Source organism: Gallus gallus, chromosome 2 (assembly GCF_016699485.2).
Source record: "Gallus gallus isolate bGalGal1 chromosome 2, bGalGal1.mat.broiler.GRCg7b, whole genome shotgun sequence".
Lineage (NCBI taxonomy): Eukaryota > Metazoa > Chordata > Aves > Galliformes > Phasianidae > Gallus > Gallus gallus.
The window spans coordinates 110980199-111005248 of NC_052533.1; the positions used below are offsets into that span (position 1 = coordinate 110980199).

General features: G+C 44.8%; 2 protein-coding genes across 35 annotated transcripts in view; one reads left to right on the top strand and one right to left on the bottom strand.

The window, feature by feature from the left end:
- PLAG1 (PLAG1 zinc finger) overlaps window positions 1-3143 on the bottom strand; it is a 53209-nt gene extending 50066 nt beyond the window's left edge. For all 17 annotated transcript variants that reach the window (XR_005854836.2, XR_006935946.1, XR_001465396.4 and 14 more), the window contains exon 1: window positions 2961-3143. The gene's annotated coding sequence lies outside the window, so the exon portion shown is untranslated. The remainder of the gene's footprint in view (window positions 1-2960) is intronic.
- Window positions 3144-3441: 298 nt separating this feature from the next.
- Window positions 3442-25050, top strand: part of CHCHD7 (coiled-coil-helix-coiled-coil-helix domain containing 7) — a 32654-nt gene continuing 11045 nt past the window's right edge. For 3 of the 18 annotated variants that reach the window (XM_046938087.1, XM_040695987.2, XM_040695983.2), the window contains exons 1-5: window positions 3442-3511; window positions 5702-5775; window positions 6337-6435; window positions 7223-7432; window positions 23175-23394. In XM_046938087.1, the coding sequence (XP_046794043.1) occupies window positions 5722-5775; window positions 6337-6435; window positions 7223-7324 (255 nt within the window). In that variant the 5' untranslated portion in view covers window positions 3442-3511; window positions 5702-5721 and the 3' untranslated portion in view covers window positions 7325-7432; window positions 23175-23394. Of the gene's footprint in view, window positions 3512-5701; window positions 5776-6336; window positions 6436-7222; window positions 7433-12616; window positions 15950-16411; window positions 16566-18753; window positions 19248-23174; window positions 24753-25050 lie in introns of those variants that run through there. The other 15 variants (XM_046938091.1, XM_046938089.1, XM_040695989.2 and 12 more) reach the window with 14 other exon arrangements.

A 25050-nucleotide genomic window follows, 5' to 3' on the forward strand; every position in this document is an offset into this window, starting at 1 on the left:
CGGACCATTTGCGAACACATGCCATCAAACACAAAGGGCTGCCACAACCGATATTCAAATTCCAGAGGTTCAAAGCAAACATTTGCTCCAGCAACCTCCCTACAAGCTGAGCGCACCATCTTCCCCCTCCAAAACCCCGTACCTGTGTTCCATCTCTAACCTGGAAGCAAACACAGACCGCAAAGACAAAACACGCGCAAAGGAACCGCTGCAACTCCTCGCAAAGATAGCGAATCGCCATGTTCAGAGGCGAGGCTAATTTTCTTACAATAGCTCGCTTTCCTGAAAATCAAAATCCATAGGAGATCATCCACAGAAGCAGAGCGTTTCCCACCGTGACGCTTCAACGTTTTCAAGTGAACAATTAAGTGAAAAACTGCACCAGCCTGAATGGATGCGAAAGGCACGCGTGCGCACGCGGGTGCATACGTATGCCACGAAACTAGACCTCGGTTAGGATGATTTTTCCTTCTCTTAAACAAAGCCAGAGGCGATCGTCCCAAGTGATGTTGTTACACAGCCAAGGTGTACTTGTAAAAGAGCCCCTCGTTCGGCCAATTAAAACCTACAGTTACTTGCACCGTTCTCAAAACCTTTTGGAGCTGCTCAGAAGGTTTAAGCGTACAACAAGGGCCGCAACGCTGCTCGACAAACTCAGGTGTCCCCAACAACACTGAGCTTATTTACAGTAAAAATAATGCACTTCGCAGCTCCTTCAAAAGAGCCACGAAACCGCACTGTGCACAGAGGTCTCCTCCCAGGGAGCTCGCAGGTAGCACAGCAAGGTCAGGTTTTGATGTAACAACGTGGGACTCCTCCATTCCTGCGACAGCCACTCCAAAAAGAGCTCTCCAAAACGCAGCCTTCTCATGAGCACGCCAGGAGAAGCCTCGTGACGCACAACAGAATCGCTTCGATCCGAACGAATCTGAGCATTTCCCCCCGTTATCTATGGTTAATTTTTCAGACCGGGGCTGATTTGATACCTTTCCATTAAAAAAAACCCCAACCAACGAACCATCCCTCCGCCACAGGCAGAGGTGCTGAGAACCATAGGAAAAGAGAAGCTGTCTCTTTAAAATGCCCTGATCCCACGTGGAACCAACATCAGCAGCACTTTCGCATTAACTTCAACGTGAGGCGAGATGAGGCATCCTCATTTCACATAAACACAACGAGGGGAGCGCAGAACGCCCGCCTGGTGGGACGCAGACAGGTGAAGGGACGTGGCAGGCAGGGCAGCAGGCAGAGCAGGAGGGGTGCCTGCCTGGAGCACAGAGCCTTCCCCGTGGAGCATTACCTCAGCCCCACACCGCTCCGCAGGATCCAGTTTAAAGAGAGGAGGGAGCCACCAGGAAAACTCGAGATTGAAAGGCAACGAAAACGCACTTCATAAACCGGAAAGGTTTACACTTTGCCTCACACATCCTAATTAGATCAGGAAAGTGACACTACAAAGGCACTGCATTCCGGTCTGAAAAATAAATAAATAAATAAAAAGGACAGAAAAAAGAAGGCAGGGAAAAGGAGAGGAGCCCCCACCTCCCAAACCACCCCCCCCCCCCAGACACCCAAAAAGCATCAAAAAGGGAAGTTATCCAGCAGCACATGCAGCATTTATCTTATCTGGGATCGCTGCGCATTGCCCCAAAGTTGTGCACTTTCTGCACTCCCATCTCCCCCTACCTCTGCCTCCCGAAAGGGATTTTCACGTTTCCCCATTGTCGGTGGCGAGTGAGAGGAGGCTTTTGCCTTCCCAAAGAATTCATCAACAAAAAAAATAATAAATATTAACTCCTTGCTCCCTGAAACCCGAAAACGGCCTCGGGAAGCCCCGGGTTTTATTCAGTCACCTCGAGGGGGAAAAGGGGGAGCAGCCCCGATTTTTAGGTATTTTTTGGCATTTTTTTCTGATTTTTATTTTGTTATATGCCTCAGTTCTCCCTCCATTTTGGTTGTTTATGATACTGACAACAAGCTGTCCCTGCTCTCTCTCTCTCTCTCTCCGGATCTCTCCTGCTTTCAGTTAGCGATCCCCCTCCCCAGCGCAGCCCGGCTCGGCGCTCCTCGGCTCCGCACTGTGCTCCCAACACACGCCGATGGGGCAGGGAAAGCTCCCGGGCCACCCGGAGGGGGAGAGCGGGCAAATTCGTTGCTTTACCCCGAAAAAAAAAACCACTTTTGTCCAAAAAGCCGAGGGGAAGGGGGGGCGAGCGCCCCAAAGTCGCTCCGGATCCCCCCGAAAGCGGCGGCCGCCGGGGCCGGGGGACCCCCTCCGGGTAGCCGGGTCCGCGGGGGAAATTTCTGTGCGAAATTCGGCCGCTTTGAGGCGGGGGGCGAATTTATATTAATTTTTTCCCTCATTTTTCGGCACCGCCGCCTCTAATGTCTTCCGCTCCCTCTCGCCGCTCTCGCCGCTGTCACTGCCTTCGCAGCACAGGCTCCGCTCGGGCGAGGAGGGGAGGGGGCGGCCGCGCGGCTCCCGCTCCTGCCCCGGCCCCGGCCCCGGCGGGGGTCTGCGCCGGGCACCCCGCGCCCTCCCTCCTTCCCTCCCGCCGGCCCCGGGCAGCGCGCTGCCTCGCCCGCTCTCTCGCGAACCACCAGAGCGCCGCGGGGAGGGAGGGGAGGAGTGGAGGAAACTCCTGAGAGAGGTTTTGCCGAAAATCATCGCTTTCTCCCTCCGAGGGAGGAGGGCGGGGGGCAGCGCTCGCCTCCCCTCCCCTGTTTTTCCCCCTCCGGGGCGAGGGGGGGGGGGGGGTCCGGCGCGGGGCGGTGGGGGCTGAGGGCGGCGGGGGGAGAAGGATGGACGCGGGGATGATTAACACCAACTTTTCCTCGCCGCTCGCCGCTCCTCGCTCCTCTCCCCCCTCCTTCTCCTCCTCCCCCTTCATAATTTAAATAACCCTGATATTTCCCTGCTAAACCCCGGCGCCTGCCCCCCAAACCCGCAGCAGACTCACCGCGGGAGCCTCAGCATCCCCTCTGCGCCCCGTTTCCACCCTTTACAGTGTTCTCCGATTTTTCTGTAATTTTTTCCCCATATTTCGGGCTGGACGCGGCGGGCCTGGAAATTGTTTGCTTTCCCGTCCTTCCAGCAGCCATTGTAGTGTATGCGCTGCGGTGCAGCCCAGCCTGCCGCACACGCCGCGCCCACACCGCCCGCCGCCCACACGCACCGCGGGTTGGACGCCTCCCCCCGTCACTCAGCGCCGCGGCCGCGCCCCGCCGCCGGCGCCTGCGGCCCGCGCCGCCCGCCCCGTTGGTGGAAGGAGGCGCCGCTCAAGGCCGGGGCGGGCCCGCCGCCGCCGCCATTGGCCGCCCGGCCCCGCCACTCAGCGCCGCCGGGGCGTGGGCGGCGGCGGCGCTGGGCCGGGGGGAGCCGCGAGGCCGGGAGCGGGGTAGGCTGCGCCCGTACTTAAGCGCTCTGCCCGAGCCGCTGACGTCTTTCGAATTGGAGACGGGGCTGTCCCCCTCCCGCCTCGGGCTCCCGCGGACGCGGCCGGGGACGGAGGTGAGTGCCGCCGGCGGGCCGGGCGCCCGCCGCCCCTTCTCGGGGGCTCGCTCGTTTCCGCGGCCGACGGCTGAGCGGCGCCGGGGCCGGACGGGCAGCGGCGGGGCCGGGCGCGGCGCTCCGGCGGCAGGTGGGGCCGGGGCTGCCCGCGGGGCGGGGGGAACGGGGCGCCACGCTGCGGCCCTGCCGCCTTTCGGGCCCCGCCGCTGCCCGCTCCCTCGGCGCCGACCCGGCCAGCGGCCCTGCGTTACGGCCGGCGCGGTTGGAGCCTCCCGCCCGCGTTATAGCGGTGAGGGGTGCGGGCTTTGCGTGAGAGCTCCGGTCCGCGGCTTGTGGCTTAATATCTGTGCCGCGCGTGTCTGAGAAAACGGCGCGGAGCCCGTGGGGAAATATCCCGGTGGGTTACGGGCTGACAGAGCCTTAGGGTTGAAGAACACCGGCGACAAGTGGCTTTCTGCGTGGCTCGTGGCTCGCCGGTGTGCTAAAGCATCAGAGCCGCAGCGCAGGGGGCTGCTGGCGGTGATCTGTGCTCGGGCCCGCGTATAGCAGGGGATGGCGGTGGGGGACAGCTTCCTGCCCGGCTGCCGCTTCGGGCAGAGGCGGCGTTCCGGCGTGACCCGCCTGCCCTTCCCGGCTGAGAGCGCTTCGGAGAGGGGGGAGAGGCGTACGTGCGGCGGAACCTGACCTGAGTGCTTGTGAAGTGGGTACGGCGCGCTTCGCCGCCCCGCGCGGGGCTGCGCTGCGCGGTGTGGTCAAAGCGAACGTGGGGGCAGCAGTCTGAGTAGTCGGTGCGGGTCTAAGAGTTACCCTTCCAGAGGTGTGCTAGGCTGAAGTCAGTCTGGCTCCAAGCGCTTTCAGAAAGACTTGCTTTGGTAATGCTCACGGTGGGGTGATGCTGCTGTTCTGTATGTGTGCGGTTCCATTTCGGTCAGAAGTTTCTCATCCAGACCCTTTTGCACTCAAAAAAGTTAGTGTTTGCCTGGCTTGTGAAGGCACCTCAAACCCTGGGCAGTTCTTTAGGGAAAGCTGAAGGTGCTATTTTGTCAGACAGTGGGCACTGCCATGCGGAGTACAGAAAATAACTCAAGTACCTGGTGAGTGTAGTCTCACAGGGGGTGGAAATCTAAGCCTTGCTCACGTGGAATAGCTTCCTTCTTCACCAAGTGAGAGCCTTCATCTAAAATACTGCATGAGTTCATGAGAGTGTTTGGTTTGTTGGGGTTGTTTTGGAATTGATACCAAGCAAAAGTGGATTTTCTCTGTAGATATGTGGTTCTCAGTCTCCAATGTGAACAAAAAGAAACTTAAGCTCAAACTGCAGCAGTGTCTTTAGGCTAAATAAGGTTGAGCAAGGATATCTGTACTTCAGCTTTTTGTAAGGGTGTTTCTTCCTCAGTCCTCTATTTCTGCCTGCGTTGGCTCAAGTAAGCATTTGATGAAGTTAGTTTGTATTTCTGCTTAGAACATTTCTGCTTAGAACTGTTCTATCTGGAACAGTTACCTGCATGGCCACATCTGTGCCTGAGGCAATGCATGGGGAGCAGTAAGGGAGGTGAGGGTCTGCTGCTCTTCTTGATGCCCTCACCTTGGATCAGTGTAGGTTACTGGCACAGAAATCTCTTCAGCTTACAGTTCCTGGAGCCTTTGTCAGACCAGTGAACTGGTGAAAAATGTGATTCAAGCTCTCCTGTATGGCGTAGGGAAATGTGGTCCTCCTTACAATGGAGTAATTTCTCTCTGTTAATCGTCTGGTGCAACAGGAAGCTGGGCACTTGTGTACATGAGGATGTGTGTGATGTGATCCAGCTAAGGAGTAGGCACAGATCTGTTCCCCTGCTGTATCCACTGAGGTTTCTAAAGTGTGTTGGTTTGAAGAGTTTCCACAAAACTGTTTCTCCCAGATGTTTGCTCTCTCGATGTGATAGTGTAGTAGAAGAGTGGCTCCATTCTCTGAAGGAACAGCAAGCAGCCTTGGTGATAGGCTGAACTTGCCTCAGCTGTCGTTGCTGCTTTGGAATTTCACAAAAGAAGCTTACTCTAAAAACAAACAAACAAAAAACCTGTAAGAAACCAACCCACAAAACCTGTTTGTGTGCGCTACTGAAGTCCTTTATTAGATGCTGAAGTTCAAACTTAATACTCTGTCACTATTAAAAGCTGATACTTAACTCATTTCTTTTCTGTTTCTAGCCAGGGTACGAGTGTCTAGAATGCCCAAGTATGCACAGCAGCTTAGAGATCATGACAGAAATCCTTGCATAGCGGTAAGAGCATCGAATTGGGATTTCTGTTTGTATGTTTCTAGGTCAAAATGCAAAAATAATTCCTCTAGAAATTGCATTATTGGTAGCACTCCTGCATCAGTAGTATGCATGGAGTGTTTCTTAGAGCCTGAAAATGTGAAAGACTGAAAAACACACATTGTAAAGTAAGTCTGAAGTAACAGTCTGTAGTTACTTATAAATGGGTGTAATACAATTTACTGCTTTATTCTATCTGTAAAACCAGTCTGAAATCCCAGTTAGACAAGCTTGATGGATAGTCTTAATATTCTTTTATGGGTTATACTGTGCATCTCTGTAAACAACTATTTTGTGGACTCTCTTCTTACTATTTAAGGAATACTAATGTTTGTTACAATCTCCAAATGAAGTAATGGCTCAGGGATTACTGCTTATCTGTTTTGGTAGATGTTCCCTTCGATACAGTTCTTTCATCTGAGAAGCTGTCTCCTATCTTCGTAGATATTCTGAGACTTGTTAGAATTTTTAGACACTGAGTACAGTAATTTCTCTCAGCTCTGAAGCTTGTTTTTCCTATTAAAGGAGACAGATGCCTCTAGAAAATGTATGGATGACAACAACTATAAAAAGGATATGTGTACTGATTATTTTTTGAAGTACAAAAACTGCAGAAAATTCTGGGTAAGCAGGTTCCCTTAAGCACCATAGATTTTTTTCTAAATTTTCTTTCTTATCTTGTTTTTAAGTATATTATTTCTGACAGTGCTTTCTGGACTCTTTGGACTGTAGCACTTGCTACTGCTGTTCTTATGCTCGCACGGAGATGCTAGATTCCTAAATACTTAGTATGTGCTGCCAGAAGACTTAAGCTTACCCTCTGAAATTGTGAGTCAGTGTTCTTGCAGTGTATTTCCCTCTAAGTCAGATACTTTTGTCAGTAAGTTGTTTTAAATGCATGTAAAGAAAGTGAGGTAAGACAAGTTGATCTGTTTTTGTTATTTTAGCTTGCTTCAACCTAAGATAATGCTTAGGAAGAGTTCACTATTTGGTGATCTTATTTTTTTTTTTTCCCCTTGTATTGTGGTGGGAAAGGATCATGAGGAACTGGGCACTTCTGTGCACGTGGGTACAGGTGGTACACTCCTATGCAGGTCAACTGTTCTCTGCCACTGTAATAATCTTTCAGCTTATGCCTTTAAATACTTGTATAAACCTCAAAAAAAACCTGTTTACAGACAGTTGCATAGTAGTCTGTGTCATGGGAATGCTGTAATGTGAAGCTGCAAGGTGAGCTATCAGATAGCTTCAGTTAAATACTAGTGTGTTTAGTTGTCAGCTAATCAGATCTAGAATATCTGGCTCCTTGTATATAAGAATACTTCTGTTGAGGGATCTTATTCAGTGGGAGCTCAGGGGCAGAGACTTTTGAGAAATCTGTGTTCTCATGCTTACTTTCTTCTATTTTCAGCATGACATTATGATGCAAAGGAAAAGAAATGGTGTGAAACCGGAGATGCCCTCAGCAGAGGAGAGAAAGAAAATCTTGGAATCAGTAGAGAAGCCGTACTGACTACAAACTTGCATTGTTTTACTGTTTTCACTGTACATACGAAGACTTGTCAGCAGCAGGTTGCCCTCTTGTAAACTGGACTTCACTGTTGCCATATCTTGGATTAAAGTAAGCTCTTAAGTTTAAGCGTGTGAGCTTTCTAAGATAGGACTGGTTCTATTTGTACTCTTCCTCATTGGTGTTTAGTGTCTCACTAGAAGGCATGGGTACCACCAACACAGCTTGTTCAGACGCCGTGGAAGTAGAAGCTAACATGCTGTGAAGTGCTAAATGCTGTGAAATGCTAAAGGCTCCTAAGACTTGCAATTCTAAGTTCTAACTTTTCTAATAGTTGTAAGTTTTAAGGGCTGAGTATGTTTAGAAAGACTAGTAAAGGATTAGTATGTGCAAACTCTCTTGTATATAGCTATTCTGACTAATATTCTAAGCTTATCATGGGTTGTGCTATCACTGTTTCAACGAGATGTTTTCAGTGTCCTTTCTTTAAATAACACTATTCATGAAGTAAAATCCCAAATCCAACAAGCTGTCATTAAGCTTACAGCTCTTCGTCGGTGTAAGCAGAAGGTTGCTATAAATCAGATGTGCAGGCTTTGCTTGGTACAAGGTTAGAGAGGCTGGTGAAGATGGAACTGAACTTGTCTCAGCTGAATAGTACCTTTGGTGGATAGTAAATAGATACTTGGCTGTTGGAGGGGGTTGGGGACTTTGTAGGCATGTAAACATGCACTTGGAGTGACATAGCAGGTTTAACTATAGTACATCTATCTAAGACTCTGGACAGCTGAAGCCCTGGGTTTGGAAATGCTTACTCATATAAGACTACAAAGCTCAGTTTGAATAGGCTACTCCAGTCTTACTTAAGACTGATTCCTTATCTAAACTGGGCAACTACTAAGTGTAATGAGATTGCTGTCTAGAAATGCTTGTTTTCTTTACCTTCAGTATTTTCTGGTGTCCTGGCTTAAAAAAATCACACCCTGTGGTAAAATGGAAAAACCACTGTCATGAGCTCAAGTTCCATGTGAAAACCTTTTAAGACATACTGCGATTAAGTTGGCAGAACTCTGGCTGACCTCTTGGAGGATGGTGTGAAAGTGTTGTCTCTCTATTTAGACTGTTTTGGAAAGACTTCATAGCTTCCTGTTTTTCCCTCTGTCTGGCTTGTCTCATTGCTTTCCACTCGAGGCCTATTTCTATGTTAGCAGCAGTTTTATGCTATTTTCACCTTCCCCCTTGCCACTTGATGGACTAGTAACTAATGGCATCTGCTTTTCCTCCCATCTTTCTGGCTGCTCTCCTTTTATACCTGAGTTTTGAAGCGGGTCGATCATGCCCTTTTTGTTACTGGAAGGAGTGTAACTCTATGCCTCTTGAGTGCGCAGTTCTCTGAGAATAGCTGTCTGGCCTCCAAACCATGTCATAAGTTCTCTTGTGTGTTCCTGGCAAGGGAAGTAGACCTTCTTCAGTGAAGATCATGAGATTCTTTATTTTGGATTATTTTGTCTCTACTTAAAATTCAAGCTTCGCTGTCAGTGATTGTGTTTTTGTTTGGAGCAGAGGAGAAGCTTCCATACTAGATTGAAAGGCTCTACCTTGCCCACCACTTCTAAATTGTTTCAATACCCTCCTACTTAGCAGTTTTCCAGTTTGGCACAAATTCTCCTGTTTAATAGTCTGAACATTTTTAGTCTGCTCCAATTCCAACATTTTTCTAGTAACTTTGTTCTTTCTCTGCCCTAATGATCTAGTTCTGCAGTGACTTTCTAATACAGTTCTTCCTGAAGATCCAGTGTTCTCTGCCTGAGTGGAGAATTCCCTTCTTTCATTAGTTAGGCTTAACAGCGCTATTTCTTCATTGGCCATGCCTCTACTTAATCCTCCTGTTCTCTGAGTTTTGGGTAGCTGGCTGTCTTCTCTGATTGTATCTCTGGACTTTTCTGGTCTTGCTGCTTTGCTTGTCTGAGCGCACCTTCTCTCCTACTTGGCTCAAGTTTGTCATTTGGCACCTTTGCTGCATCTTTAGGCATGGTGTCTTTGCTCCTATGGCTTTCGTTACTATTCTAGTGCTTGCTGTTTTCTTCTTGCCACTCCAGTTCTGGACTTGCACTTAAATCTGTTTTCTTTCATGAGTTCAAGTTTCTTAAAGCTGTCTCACTTATCCTAAGTTTTTCTTTCAGATGTGAGTGTAAGAATAGCCATACTCCTGGTGGGTTTTTACATTTCCACTTTTTTCCTGCTAATGTTTCCCAGGGAAGTTTCTGCTCTTTTCCTTATCTTAAAGGATGGTTGGCATGTGGCAGTTCAGGGTATCTGCTATACTGTGCCTAAAGAACTAGGACTTGAATTCAGAAAGTTAGAGGAAGAGAGGTATTCCCTGCTGGAACTATTTCACAGTGCAAAAATATGGAATTCCAGGGCAAGCTTAAGGCACATGTAATGCAAGACCAATTCTCTAGTACTGGACTTCCTGATCATTGGTGGACATGCAAGGTAAGTTCCTTTCAGGTTTTATGGCAAGCCTGATGTTTTTTTATGAAGTGACGGCAGTGTAAGCAGTGACCATAAGCATTTCATTCAGGTAACAGTCATCTGTTGTGGGGGATGTTGCTTATTCAGCTGTGTGTTGCACATGCCTTATTAAACTTCTTTGTAGAAGAAATCTGGGGAAGCAAGAAGTTTTGTCGTAATGCCTCTCATTATTATCCATTAGTTACGTTTGTCTCATTTTTCTTCCATTTGCTTCAGATTATTGTTCTTAGTTTCACTTCTGAGGCTGAGGAGTGGTAAATTACGATAGCAAAAACATAAGCTATTATTTATGAAACAATTTTTTGGTTAATTTTTGTAGTGTGGTTAACTGTCTTTGGTTGTAAGCCAAAGGTAATGGTCTTTTCTGTGCGTCTGAGAGTTGATATTCTACACATCAAGCACTGAGGTAAGTTGTAGACTGCTGGACTTACTGGGCAGAAATAAATTGAGTTGCACTCCTTGCTTCACTAAAGCAAGAACACAATCTTCTGCATTAACACAGGAACAAAACATAAAGGACCGATGCCTTTCATTTGGAAAGGATAAGACTTTTTGTGGGTTTTGTTTACTAGTTTTAACTCTTAATTTTATGGTAACTAAATCTGGATCGTGGTGGTGAATTGTTTCATTTTTTTGTTTGACAGCTGGATGGTGCTGTTGTACAACAGAGACTGCATGAAAACAACATTGCTAACCACTGCTGTCTTTCTAGGTTTTTTTTGCCTCTTCCACAGATTTACAACAATAAATTCATTCAGGAGAAAGGAAGGCTGGATGTTGCCTCTATACGATAGAGAAGAGGAGGGTGAGGTCTAGAGTCTAGAATGCTGGAGATAGCAAGTTTGTGTGTAGCCTGAGAAGCCTTCAAGCATGGTCCTCCAGAGTATTTTGTTTTCCACTGAGGTCTCTTGCTCAGAGCTGAGCACTGAACCAGCAGTAGCTCTGGGCTCTCTGCCAGGCCCAGGTGAATGTCCAGATGTCTTTGTTTTACTGTCTTGTGGTTCCTGTAATCCTACAGTGCAAGACTGCTATGATGCTTTCTACTCCCATGGTGGGTATGACTTAGTGCTCCTGTAGGTGTTAGTCATTTAGCTCCAGAGTCCTGAAAACCTCTTTGGGTTTAGTAGGTGAAGCTTTGACAGGCAGGGAGTTGTGTGTGCTGCAGCTCTGGGTGTTCTTTGTCTTCTCTGACTAGTTCTTTAAGTATGGAAAGTAATAGATCTGACTACTTCAGATGGTTTTTTTAATTGTTACTGCTACAGTTTTCTATCCAATAGGTAGAAGTACTACATTTATACCCACTAAATGCAATGGACTGTTAAGACTTGAGTATGTTTTTTAGTCTGTCTCTATATGTAACTGAGACTCATAAGATCTTGAATAAATTCTCTCTCCATCCTTCAGGGTTCTATCTTGGTGCCTTCTTTGTCCAAATCCTTTTGTGAGTGACTGCAGTTCTGACACCTTCAATACAGTTTAAGTCTTTAAATCACACAGTTACTTCCCACTTGGCACTCAAGATGCTGAACTAAATGCATCTAACCTGAAACTTTTAAAATTAGCCTGCCTTCCCCTTCAGCATCCCATTGAATAATGTCAGCCTCTTACCTTACACTAGTGCAAATCCTGCCCTTAGACTTCCTTTTTTCTATGACTTCAATCTTGTGGATTTTTCCTCACGTATAATATTATTTCATCTCCTGATTTATATGTTGCTTTCTTACTTTTTATTAATTGATTTGCTTCTTAGCTTGTCTTGTAACTTCAGGATCAACATCTATGTACGTGGTGCCAACTTTTGTTGTGGAGGTTTCATTCTACAGCAGTTTCTTTTCTGACTGCCTTTTGCCAGTCTTCACTTTCACAACTGATTTCTGTTAACTCTGCCTGGAACATCTTTCCTGCTTATCTGTTACTTACAACACTGGCTTCCCCTTCAGCCCCAAGATGTGCTTCTGTAGCTCACATCCAGAGACTGAAAAGAAAGTCTTCCTCCAGCAGCAGAAACCAGGATGGGATGTCTGTCTATACGAAATGCTAACTGAATAGCTAGTGGGAATGTCAGGTTTTTTAGAAGTTCTAGTAGCTCTTTAAGTGCTTTTTGATTTGTTTTATGGTGGTGTGTTGTGTTTAATTTGGGCTGTCAGCTCCTTCAGCAGCAGTCTGCAGAATGCTGCATGCAGCTGTGGTGCTACAGAAACAAATAATACTGAAACTTCTGAGGCTGAGAACCACAACAGATATTTGTGTCTTTTGGATCCCAAAGTAACATGGTGACTGACCTAATTCAGTCATAGAATCATAGGTTATCCTGAACTGGGAGGGACTTGCAAGGATCATAGAATCTGAACACTTTCTCCTTATGCTGTCTGTGGGAGTCATTGCAATTTATTATATATTATTTTACAAAACCAAAGAAGTTGGAGTAGCATGAATCTTCCATAAATAAGATGGGTTTGTTTTGGTGGTGGTTTTTAGAGTGAATAAAATCTTTCATAGTCACTGGAGTTCGGCATACAGCTATTGTTTTCTAAAAACATCCATTTAATTTTTAGAGTTGTTTTCTTTATTTCTTTATTTATATACTTTTCCACTTCTGCCAAGTTGATGCAAAACTTCCAGTTTACTCCCAGGTCCTTACTGCCTGTAAAGGATTACTCATATTCACAGTACCTATTTCAGGGCTGTGTGAGTTATGCTGTGTTCAATTTGAGCAAGTTCTATCTGAAACCCCAGTCCTAATCTGTTTAATTATTTCAGGAATCATTCTGCAACTTGCTATTAATTTGAAACTCAGACCTAGTTGATAAATTAAATATTCCTGGAATCATGGAACGGCCTGGGTTGAAAAGGACCACAACAATCATCGAGTTTCAAGCCCCCTGCTATGTGCAGGGTCACCAACCAGCAGACCAGGCTGCCCAGAACCACATCCAGCCTGGCCTTGAATGCCTCCAGGGATGGGGCATCCACAACCTCCTTGGGCAACCTGCTCCAGTGTGTCACCACCCTCTGTGGAAAAACTTCTTCCTAACATGTAACCTAAACCTCCCCTGTCTCAGTTTAAGACCATTCCCCCTTGCCCTATCACTATCCACCCTTAAATTTTGCCATTGCCTTGCATGTTGAAGTGTTGCTACCCTTGGATTACTGCTTTACTTATTTTACTTTGATAAGCAGCTGCACACTGGAAACATTTCCTGACAGTTAAGTGCCTTGGCAGTATGCTGACTTGAAACAAGAATGAAAATCTCTAATTGCTCAATGTTTGCTGCTTTTCAAGCAATTAGTTTTAGTTTCAGTTTGAAAAACATGTTGCCTCTTATTTCATCTGAGTTACTTCAGTGGATGCAAGCTATGGTCCACCTTCTGAAGCTACTACTTAAACAAATGCTTTCAGTCAGTGCCAAATGTGTTTTACCTGGAAAATGCTTTTACCATTTTATAAGCACTACCACAGACAGTTTGTTCTGTTTTAGCTTCTTTTACTGTACAACGTCATTTCTTTTTTAGTGTAGAGACTCTTGTTTCTAACAGCCTCAGTGGCACAGAAATGTATGCGTCTTTTACTATCTGTGCTTTGTATGTCAACACTTAATATTCTTAACTTGCACCTTCTCTACTATATTTTGTTGTTTTTTTTTCTTGAGGGCTTTTAAATTCAGCCTTTGCTTTCGGAGAGTGCTGTTAAATTCCTGTACTTCAGTACCTTTAAGGATGTTGATGGCATTCTATTTTCTTAATGCTTCGCATGACATGTTCTTGGCACAATACCTTGCCCTGTGTGCCAGGGAATATTGATGTCATCCATTGTCCTGTAAAGTAAGATTAATGGCCCTCAATTATTACAAAACACCATTCTGTGCATGCTATGGATCAGCAGTTTAAAGTAGAAAGTAACCAACCAATCAATAACAAAATTCAGTGCTCTATTTATTCTTACTAGAAGTGAAGAATACAAAACATTTCGACTGCTTTTCATTAGTAGCAGTTAAACATCCCCCAACATTAATATTAAAGAAATAAAAACCCTCCAAACTATGTAGTTCAGAAGCCTATGGGTCAAGGATCAGGTTTTTGTTGTATGTACTTAAAATTGAACTATTGTCTATCAAATATCAGTATTACATGTGTGGGTAATAGTAAGCTATGTTATGCCACTGATATGCAAATTGAAAACATAATTATGCTTCAAAGTTGCTCCAAAATGGAACACAATTTCAAAGTTAATAACATCTTTAATGACAAAGTTTATGCTCAGGATAGAAAAGGGATACTAAATGTCCTGAAAGGAAACAATGCTTGTAAGATGATATTAGACTAGTAGTAGAAATAGGTTGTTATCTCAAGCTTGTGAACAATCATAAGCCTGTGAAAGAATTCCTTGCAGTGCGGACTGCTGAGCAGCTCTTGGAGCTGGGGCTGTGTGTAACTGCTTAAGTGATCGAGGGACAAGGCTGCGTGTGAGAAATTGGGTGGCAGGAATTGAGGTATCTTCTGCTGATTTGTATCATAGACTTATACTTTGTTTGAGTTGGAAGGGACTTTTAAAGGTCATCTGACCAACTCACCTTCAACAAACAGGGACACCTTCAGCTACATCAGGTTGCTCAGATCCCCATCCAGTCTGACCTCGCATGTCCCCAGGGATGGGGCTTCTGCCTCTCTGGGCAACCTGTGCCAGTGGAATGGAATTGAACCGAGTTGCTTCACTGGAGTATTTTAGTAACAGTGCTTGCTTCAATGTATGGAAAGTAGTTAAGGGGTGAAGGGGCAGACCTTTGGGTAGAATGTGCACTGTGAAATTGCCATATCCTGCTATGTCAGCCTTCTGTGCTTCAGCTCTAAGTTTCCTGGTGGCTGATGGGTTCAAACAGACTTTATTGGCTCTAAAAAATGCTGTGTTTTAGTTCTCTTCTACTTGACAGGCAAAAGCAGCTCCTTCAATAGATGAAAAATGATGGTTGGTGTAAGAATCTGGGCTGGCTACTCCTGTACAGAATGGAAGAAGCATTTTGAGTCTTAAACTGTAGATTCCTAAGGGCATGTATGCTTATTGCCTATCTGTAGACAGCATCTGAGTGCCCAATGCTTTGAATCATAATCATTAAGGTTGGAAAAGACACCTGAGATCATCTAGTCCAACCATCAACTTGCTGCTGCTGCCATGCCCACTAACCATGTCCTTAAGTGTCACATCTATGCACTTCTTGAACACCTCCAGCAATGGTTGCTCCTCCACCTCCTTAAGTAGCCCATCCCAGTGCCTTACCACTCTTTCCAAGGACTATATATTCCTAGTATCTGAAGCATCAGAAGTGTCCAGAGGATGGTCTTGCAGTGCATCCTTTCACACTGGCAGTGCAAATGGGCTGGGTGTTTACAGAGTAAGCTTGTCACTAATCTAGTCCAGGGGAGTGCCTGTGAGCTCTGCTGATGTGGGAATGAGAGAGAGGACATTCGTTTTAGGTTGTTTTTCAGGGTGTTTGGTGATGCCTCAATCTTCAGTGATGCCCTTCAGCAGCTGTCTCTCTAAATCCCTCATTGCTGGCCTTTGGTTAGTCACTGTTCATCTACCCATATGTTAGAAGTATTTCTCAGGTTCTCTAAATTTTAATGCTCAAAAAGCCAAGAATCAATTATGTTAATAAATACCTTAACACCTCAGCACTTCTAGGGTTTCTGTGGGGCAAGAGGAGTTCCCAGTGTGCTTCTGTATTCTGTACTGTGGCGAAATCCCTAGCCAGGAGCTATTGGAGCATCAATATCTGTCTGCGCTAATTGGCAGGAGATTGGGCTCCTGGGCAAGCTGTTGTGAAGCCAGCTGTGTGTACCTGCAGGTGATTCCTGTTTTGAGCACAGCAGTTCTGTTTGACCCAAATGGTACAGGTTTATGCTGGTCTGGAAATGCAGGCTGGTTGTTCTCGTGCTGGTGAGGGCACTTTCTGCTGATTACCACTGCAAGTCTTATGAGGAGCGGCTGAGGGAGCTGGGATTGTTTAGTCTGGAGAAGAGGCTCAGGGGAGACTGCATTGCACTCTACAACTTCTTAAAGGGAGGTTGTGATGAGGAGGGGTTTGGCCTCTTCTCCCAGGCAACAGAAGGACCTGAGGAAATGGCCACAAGTTGTACCAGAGGAGATTTAGATTGGGCATAAGGAAAAACTTTTTCTCTCAGAGAGTGGCCAGGCGCTGGAATGGCCTGCCCAGGGAGGTGGTGGAGTCGCTGTCCCTGGCAGTGTTCACGAGGCGTCTGGATGAGGAGCTATGAGATATGGTTTAGTGGCTGGTGGTAGCAACGGTAATGGGAGGACGGTTGGACTACATAATCTTGTAGGTCCTTCCCAACCTTGTGATTCTATGATTCTGTGAACTTGGCATATGTATAATGGTGACAAGCAGACATTGGTTTCTAAAATCAGAACAATTTGCTAACTGAAAATGTTGCAATGTCTTCGTTTATGGTTTTGCTTGCAGTCCTCTGTTAGGTATAGATCCAGTGTTCACTTGCAGGGAGAATGATCTTATGCACGTGTATTTCCACGTGTATTTGCAGCTTAGCATTCATGCTGCTGGGAGAGAGAAACGGAACCCCCTGTTCAGTCAGGGATTGATGCCTCTGACATGGGCAGCTTGCAGGTGTTCTTCTGTGAGCCTTTAGAAGGACACTCAACATGTGGCATTGCAAGAACAGTTTCAGCAAACTTTAGGTAAGCAAATTGACCTAATTTAATAAGCCACTTTTCATCAAGTGAGATGGAGCCAAATCAAGTGCTTTGCCAAGAAATGTGTTTTTATTAGCACGGTACAATTGGTTGCTTATTAAGCAACCTGTGTTCACAGTGTGTGCTGGGGGTGGGAGCGGAGCTGTGGCCTTGGGGTTTCCCACCCAGAGAGGGTATGTGGGGGGGAGGAGGCGTGGCTCCAGGCTTCCTGCACTGGGCTTGGGGTGGAACTGGGTACTTCAAAACAAATTAAAATGCTATCTCAGTGTCCTTTAAATTATGTTTGTATTTTAACTTCCATTTCTTTTAGCAATATTACCCCTACTGTGTCCCAATGGGGACATCTTAATCATCATACCTATAATGGATTTATTAGAAGGCATCCCTGTTCTTATAACCTCTTCTAATGTATTGTGCTAGCAGACTAGATCATCTTTAGAGGTCTTTTCCAGCTGTAATGATTCTACCTCTAACGATGAGCTTTGCTATTACATGAAAATGTCCACCTCTGGCCCCCCAGCACAGCTGCAGTACCTTTTGATTCAGCAGAGATGCTAATAGGAAACCCAAGTAGTATTTTCTATTCCTGAGAAGGCGGCTTACCTAACAGGTACTCTTCTTCCTCACATACTATAAAAACCAGACCATCAAGATACTTACTTGTCAGTGTTCAGTGCACACATATGATTGTGTGCTGGTTTCCTCTCTGTCAAGGCAATCGCATTTTAGTTCTCAAGATGAAGCATTTTTTTCCCCTCTTCTTTGAGACCTGGTTAAACTATTTGGATGTTGTTAAGCTTAGTATCATTTATAAGGATAATTCAAGCCAACAGGAGACTGAATGGAAAAATAGAATTGCCTGAGAGTATTTGCAGACTTTAAGACAGTATATCTTGTTTTAATAATTAATAACAATTTTGTTTTTTATCTTAAAAAAAAACTTTCAGAAAACAATGTTATTGCCAATCTAAAATCAGACTTTATTTAAAAAAAAAAAAAAAAAGCACATATCTTGGCCATAGCTACTTCACTTTTTTGGATACTGCTTAGAACTTCTCTTGCCCCTGCAGTATGAGAGCTCCTAAGTCAGTAGATGAAGTCTGTGCCTCAGTCACAGCTGTTGCATGTGGGCAGGGTAGGTGCAGTCTGTGCCCTGTTCTTCGTAGGCCTGGGGCATCACCAGTACTGCCGGTGACTCTTGAATTTGTAGCTCGAGGCTCACACACTGCAATTCTCATGAGGTTCTCAGAATGGAAAGCTGTGCTCTTAGGCTGTGTTTCTTCCCTGTGAGTGTTGGGCTCTCAGCATATGTCTCAGGCTGTGGTTGTAGTATGGAGGTGTGCAGCTGCTTGATATGCCTCATATTCTGATATTCACCTGTTGATATCACACTCCTGATGTTTGTATGCTTTCACATAACTTCCTCCAGAACCTGCATCACATACTAAGTTCCCAACTCCTCCTTCTGTCCACGGCAATGGAGGCAAAAAGGAAAGACTGGGACTGTCTTGCCTCCATTCATGCACCCTTACAGAATCCTGGAGCCTCATTCTCATCCAATTCCCTTGTCCTGAGGGTAGACTGCAGTGCGTCTTTCCTTAGAGAAAACAAACTTGTCCACTTGCTCACCCAGTCTTTATGGCAGAAATTCAGCCCAGCCTCACATCAGGGTGGAACTGCAATGGATAGTTCCTTATGGTGGAAACAACAGGTCAAAGTGATTTTTCAAGACATGTTTTGACTGTAACCAAGTGTTCTAAAGTGTTACTTTGTTTGTGAATTTGGCTTTCTTGCACTATGGGTTAATGAATAATCCACTGTGTACATTTATCTTTCAGCATTTTGTGTTTGATTATTGGTTGTACTAGAAGGAAAGGAGCTTATATCACTATCAACTAGTATAAAAATATATAGATATTAAGTTGCAGCTGAGATCTGGAAACAAAGTGGGAGTTAAATTGGAGGGCTGAGCTATTGAACAGCTTCCTGTTGCCATTTGGTGGAGATCCTGCCCCCTTCCCCAATCCTTTTGCCCTTGCCTACATGCACCTAAAGCCATCTGCTAGTTCTCACGTCTGTGGGCTCCTTCACTTGATTAGAACTGCTAACTCTGCAGCTTAAGGAGAACAGTTCTGGTAGGGTTAATGCTGGTTTTATGTAATTTTGCACTTAGAGTGATTGTGCAAGTGCTGGAACACGTGAGCTGCAGGCACCGCACAGCGTCTGTTTGCAGTGGATCATCTGTGTTTGTTGCCCTTCTATTACAAACTCTTAGGCCAAGAGACCTCCCGTACAAGCTTGGATTACCACCAGCAAAATTGATGAGTCAAGACTGCAACAGCTCATATCCTTTGTGGCTCACCAAAGAGCCCTCTCACACCAAAAGACTCCAACTGCATGACACGGGGTTCCATTCCAGTTTTCCCATCTAATTGTTTGACATCTTACCAACAATAGTCTGGAGAAAAAAAAGGCCCGAGAAACCAATCTTATGAGTATTGCTTCCTGTTTTCTGAAGCTGAATGTTGAACAACAGTTTGTGTAATGATGATGAACTGTTAAATATAATTAAGTCTTATTCCCTATAGTCTTTGTAATAAAAATTGTAAACAATATTTTGCAAATAAAGCTGCAGGCCCACAGGCTGTTGCTTCCAGATGGCATGAATTAGCAGAGGAAGATTTGTTGTGCTTCCTTTCCCCAGCAATCCACCCCTCCCTTGGTTTGGGATGTGGTAGCCCTGGACAGGGATGACTCAGCTGCTGGTTAATCACCTGCTGAAGTGCTAAAAGTGATAGCTTGGCTCTGTTTCCTCAAGCAACGGTGAGCTGTCAAGGCTGACCAGCAAGAAAATGTTCTGCAGCTAGGAGAATTCCCCTGCCATCCTATTTAGAGCCATTGCAATTAGGACTTGCTGCTTTCATCTGCACTGATTTTGCTGTGACTCCAACAGTCTGTGTTGAGATCTTGTTTAATAAATGGTTCCTTGTGCACAAGTTGCCCGTACAGGGGACTGCTCACCAGTGTGGCTGGAGAAATACTGGTCAAGGATGTTTCACTGTTTTCTGGTTGGTAATGTGGAAAGAAACAGAATATTTCCAGCCAGAGAGACCATCCCCCAAAAGAGATCACATCTAGAAGAGTGTTTTATAATCTTGAAGTTTCAAATGGCTGTTTTCCAGATTGCTGATGGTAGAGAAAGACAGGAGAAAAACAACTACAAGCCATACAGAAAACCTTACCAACCTCTGCCCCCCCCATAGGGACTGCACGTGTCCAATCAGCTGACAGGAGAAAAGCATGGAGAACCTATTGCCATGATGTGACAAGTCTTAGCGTGCTTTGTAAGCAAACAGACTTAGTGAGAGATACAAACCAACCCCAGTTTATCACAGTAAGTTTTAACTAATGCAATCCAAGCGCCTTTTAGACTCTTTCAGTGTTGGTACCTTCTTCCAGATGCCAGAAAAAAAAAAGTGTGAACCTGTTCTCAGCAGCAGTAACAGCAGCTGCCCTGCTGACAAGCAAGCAAACACTGTGAGAAGATCATCTCCAAGTCACTGTTGTGAACTTTGGCAAGATACAGCATGTGTTCTGTTCTCCACCTGCTGTGGTGCAGATCTGTTCTGCTTAGCCCAACCAGTGATGGTTCCCTCAGTGCCTGAAGAAAATATCATCACAGTTACCTCAGTGGATCGCTGTCAGGAGGACAGAATCTCCTAAGTGCAAGGGGAAAAACTAAGCTCTATCTACAATTGCAAATATGTCACTGGATGTTGTTTACTTTGGCCTCTGTTGTATAGTTTAGTATATTCTGGGGGACTGGCTCCATCCTCAAGAAGAGCCCATTTTCAGCTCTCCTCCCTCCCACATGGATAGCAGCAGCAGTATCTCAGCCTCTCTTCACCCTTACCCAATAGACTTTTCTCATCCTCATTGTCAGGGTCTTCTGAGACAAAATCCTCCAGCAAGCCACTGGCTGCACTTTGCTGGTTAAACTCTCAGTCCTGGAGGGCAGAGAAAAACAGTGCCAAAAAGGATTATGCAAAGTTACGGGTCTGTGTAACTTCTCACTGTAGCAGTGCTATTGCAGCAAAGCTTCGTCACCCGGCAGGATCAATCCAGATGAACGAGTGCACAATTCTGTCTGTTCTTGTTTTAGGAACAAGTGTGATTGTTATTAACATTTTTGTGTAGGAAGGTCCAAGGACGTGGCTGAATTCCAAGCCCGGTTTGCTCATCTAACCATGCTTGCTGTCTCTCATAAGCCTTCAGAGTCATCTTGTGATAAGCATGTTGTTTGCAGAACAGATGTAAGATTTATTCAAAGACATTCTTTCACATACTTTTCCATGAACATCCCACATCTTCAACATTAAACTATCTTTGTCTGCTTGAGTCAATGCTGGACTCGATGATTCTTGGAATTCTTACCTGCAGAGGTAATACTCGGAACATCCCCACATGCAAAATGCAGATATCCAGATACTTGCAGAAAAAAGCAAGGGCACACATATGTCTTTCAGTGGTACGTAATCCTGTATACTTTCAGTCCCTCGCTGGGAAGCCACTGCTAACTTGTGATCTCTGTTGGATCACAGCAGATGCAAATCTTAAGAGCCAAACAAGTATTATCAACACTGTACTGACTGTGACTATGCTTCGCCTTTTTTATTATTATTTCTACCTCGAATTCATTTTCAAGCCATCGGTCACGAGTGCCAGAAGTCTCCAGACTGATGAGGTTAACTATTTACCGTTCTATTAACTTCCTCTTACAATTAGGCACAGTGTGCATGTACGTAGATTTACCAGTTTTTGTCTCTTTAAGAAAATTTCTTTTGTGGAACGATCTTATTCTTTATGGGATTATAGTCCATTTCAAACCAATCCATTCTGCTAATCTTCTTTAAAATACCCAAGCTAGCAGCAGTCAATTTATAGCAATTCTTTTCTCTACGCAGACAAAACACAAAGGTTGTTAATATTTTCCAGCCAAGTTTCCTTGTATTCCAACTTGGGAGTGGTAATAGGAGGAGAGCCAAGGAATTTCCAGAAATCTTGAAGTGCTAGTAAGTCATTACTGACACAGTGCCACGAACAGTTGGTTGAAGGAACTTAGATGTAGGATAAAGAAAGTTAGATGCAGGATAAAGTATCCTCTGCCTCTCATTAGCAGCTGTCATCAATGCATCCCACCAGAAGTAAAAGCTTTCTTACGCAGTGGGGAAAGAAGGGTAGCTACTTCCACAGTTACAAACAAACTTAACCTTTCAGCATTCTCTGCCCTCAAATGGTCCCTGCAAGGAACCATTTAAGCTACTGCCCCTTCTGAGACTCTTTGCCAGCTCAAGTCATTGCTTTAGGTTACATTTGTTTTACAGTTCAGTGATTGTAGTTTGATTGGTGTGAAAATGTTATCTAAAGATATTTGTAGATGTTGACAATCTAGAGACTGGTCCTGTGGCAAAGGGTAACTTACAAGGCAGATTACCTGGAAAGCACAAATATGAAGCCCTGATGGCTGCAGATCTTCAATCAGTCCACTCAGAAGCTGTAATGGTTCACAGTTGAGAATATAAGCGTGGGATTCTTCAGCATCCTTTCCTGGATTTCAAAATGGCTGAATCAGATACTTCAAAATTGTGAAGAAAGCTCATATTTGGTTGATAAAAGCATGGCTTGTTGTTCTGTTACATCTCCTTCAAAATCCTCAGCCAAGGAACAATGTGATTCCTGAACATCTCTCCTGGTTTTTTCCCTTGATCTACGTGTAATTTTACTGCTCCTTTTTGGTATTAACACTATCAAAAGGAGAAAAATACAGAGGTCCATCTGACTAAGGTGGAGAACGTGTAAATATTCACAGTAAGGCTTGTGATTTTGTCTTCTGGAATACAGTAAGAGAACAGGTGTGCATATAAGAGAGCGTGAGACAGGGCTGTTGCTGTAGATGGTGATCACTTCTACACACAAGCTCTACATGCTTCAAGTATTCCCTTCACGCTCCCACTTGTATTACACACCACAAGTACTGCACTATACTTGCACTATAGCGTAATGCTTGTGCTGCATTCGCTCTCTGTATTACAGAGTAACATACTCATGCAGTGACTGTCTCTATCTTCAGAGATGTAAGCCATACTAAAAACACAGGACATCACAATTTCCAGTCAGCTATGTTAATCTTACCCTCTTTTATTCAAACAAGTGAATATCTTAATTGTTTAAGAGGGAATTTACTCAGAAATCTACAGATGTATGACACCTGGGGATGAATTAACACCCAAGCACATCGTACAAACCAACTATTATTTTCCCACTCATTGCAGTTGCTATTCCTGTCACTACAGAATCACATGAATAACCTTGTATCAGATGCAGGTAATCTTAGCCTTAAGTTCAGGCGTAGTTATATTTACATTTCTGTAGAGCAAATTCTTAACTGTACAGTGTTATCTATACCAAAGAAATACAAATACAGCTTAGAAAAACTTCAGGCTGAAAAACAATGCATTACCTGAAGCTCAGTATGTTATTTTAGCATGTATAATTTTCTGTGTGTATGAAATTAACTCGGCCTTCATTTTTTAGGGAGTTGTAACACAGAAGATTTCAACTTGATGCCTTACTCTCATCCTGCTACAGGCTGACTCAGTGCCAGAGCAGAGAAATCACATTATATCCTGAAGGAAGTAATTCAAGCGCCTCACCTGGCAATTCTGCTGAGATTTGTTCCTTCTGGATACACAGCCTTTACTTGGAACTGTCGGCTCTCGCCCAAATTGTTAGTTAGGAGCTTCCCAAAACACAGGTATGCTGTTTTACAATAACTGTAGCATAACTGGAATCAGATGTGCAATTTAACTGTACATGATGAATTGCCTCAGGGACAACCATTAACATGCCAGAAATATACAGGCAGATCAGTAAGTAATGCAGAGAGTATTTGTTAAAATTAATCTAGGGAAGACCCACCTCGTTAGCTCTCCACCAGGATTTCCCACTTCCAGGCACTGCTCCTCGAAGACTGCATGCACAACAGATGCCTCAGCTATCACATCTCACCGTGTTAATTTCTGAGCAAGCTTCTTTTAGTTTGCACTTAGTGCAAACTCAGCCCAATGGGGTTGCACCTATATAACACACGCACTATAGCAGCGCTGACATTTACAGTGCCAACAGACAAGACAGAATTTGCTCTGCAAGAACCTTGGTTGTTGCTGCATCTGCCGACAGTGGTCTCCTATCCTTTGCAGCAGGACAATAGACATAGCTGTCTTCCAAAGATCAACTGCCAGAAGCTACCAGAAAAAAGGTACCTGCTTGATTCCTTCCTGAAATGAGACCAGACTGAAGACCAGCTTCCAAACAGTTGTGTATTGCTCTTGGAAACAATTACCAAATTCACAAAATAAGTAATAACAGAGCCTATATCTCAGCTGTTAGCTTTTTGTTTTGTTTTCTCCTCAGTCTCATCCACAGGACCAAGGAAAATAGTGTTCTCCATGCTTTGAAGCATTAGGGAATAGTAAGATCTTTGCTACCACAAGAATGTGAACTTGCACATGGGAAAGTAACAGTAGGCAACACAAGGTCACATCCTGGACTGTCTTTGAGTCACTGTATCAATGACTGTCAAGCCAACTTTGCCATCCCAGTCAACTTTATTCTAATTCAATGATTGGGTCCCCAGCATTAAGAGTTTCAAACAGTGGTCATAAAAAACAGTAACCTCTTTGTGGGAGTTGCCTGATGTGCTTTTCCATTTTGTGTTCTACCTTGTGTTCCTGCTTGGGTCTCACAGAGGTCCTCCTGTGAGGACTTTCCTTGCTGGGTGCAGAAGGAAAGAGCACTTCTTGGCATAAGGATGGTAATCAAAGCATCGTCTTGCTGGAAGAGAACCATATGTGATCTTAAGTTCATACGGTAGCTGAAGTCCCAAGCACATACCTCATACGTCCTCCTGAACATGGAAGAAGTCTCTCTTGACCACCAAGACACATCTTTACATACCTGTCATGCTGTCTCATTAGATGTGCTTGGTATTTATGGAGGTCAAATCACCAACAGGACAGGATGTTATCTGCCAGTTACACAAAGCAACCATCACACCTGTGCTAATACTCTAAACACTTGAGCAATAAAGATCCTGTGTTATTTTGCAATAAAGCTTGTTTACTTTTTGCTACTGTTCAAGCCTACGATGAAGAAAGTATCTTCAAAAAAGTAACAGGTGAACTCCAGCTGTCTAGATCACTATGGCAACATCCATTTCTTCCAGCTGCACAAGCAGGTAATAGGGCCATCGTTTTCTATTTTAAAACAAATACAGAACAGGAACTTAGTTTTATGTCAGCAAGCAGACTGAATTGATGAAATGTAAACCTGGATTATCAGATGGCTTGAGAAGCAATTTACACCTACATCTACAGATCAAAGATGCTGTGTCAGTCTATTTGCTCTCAGG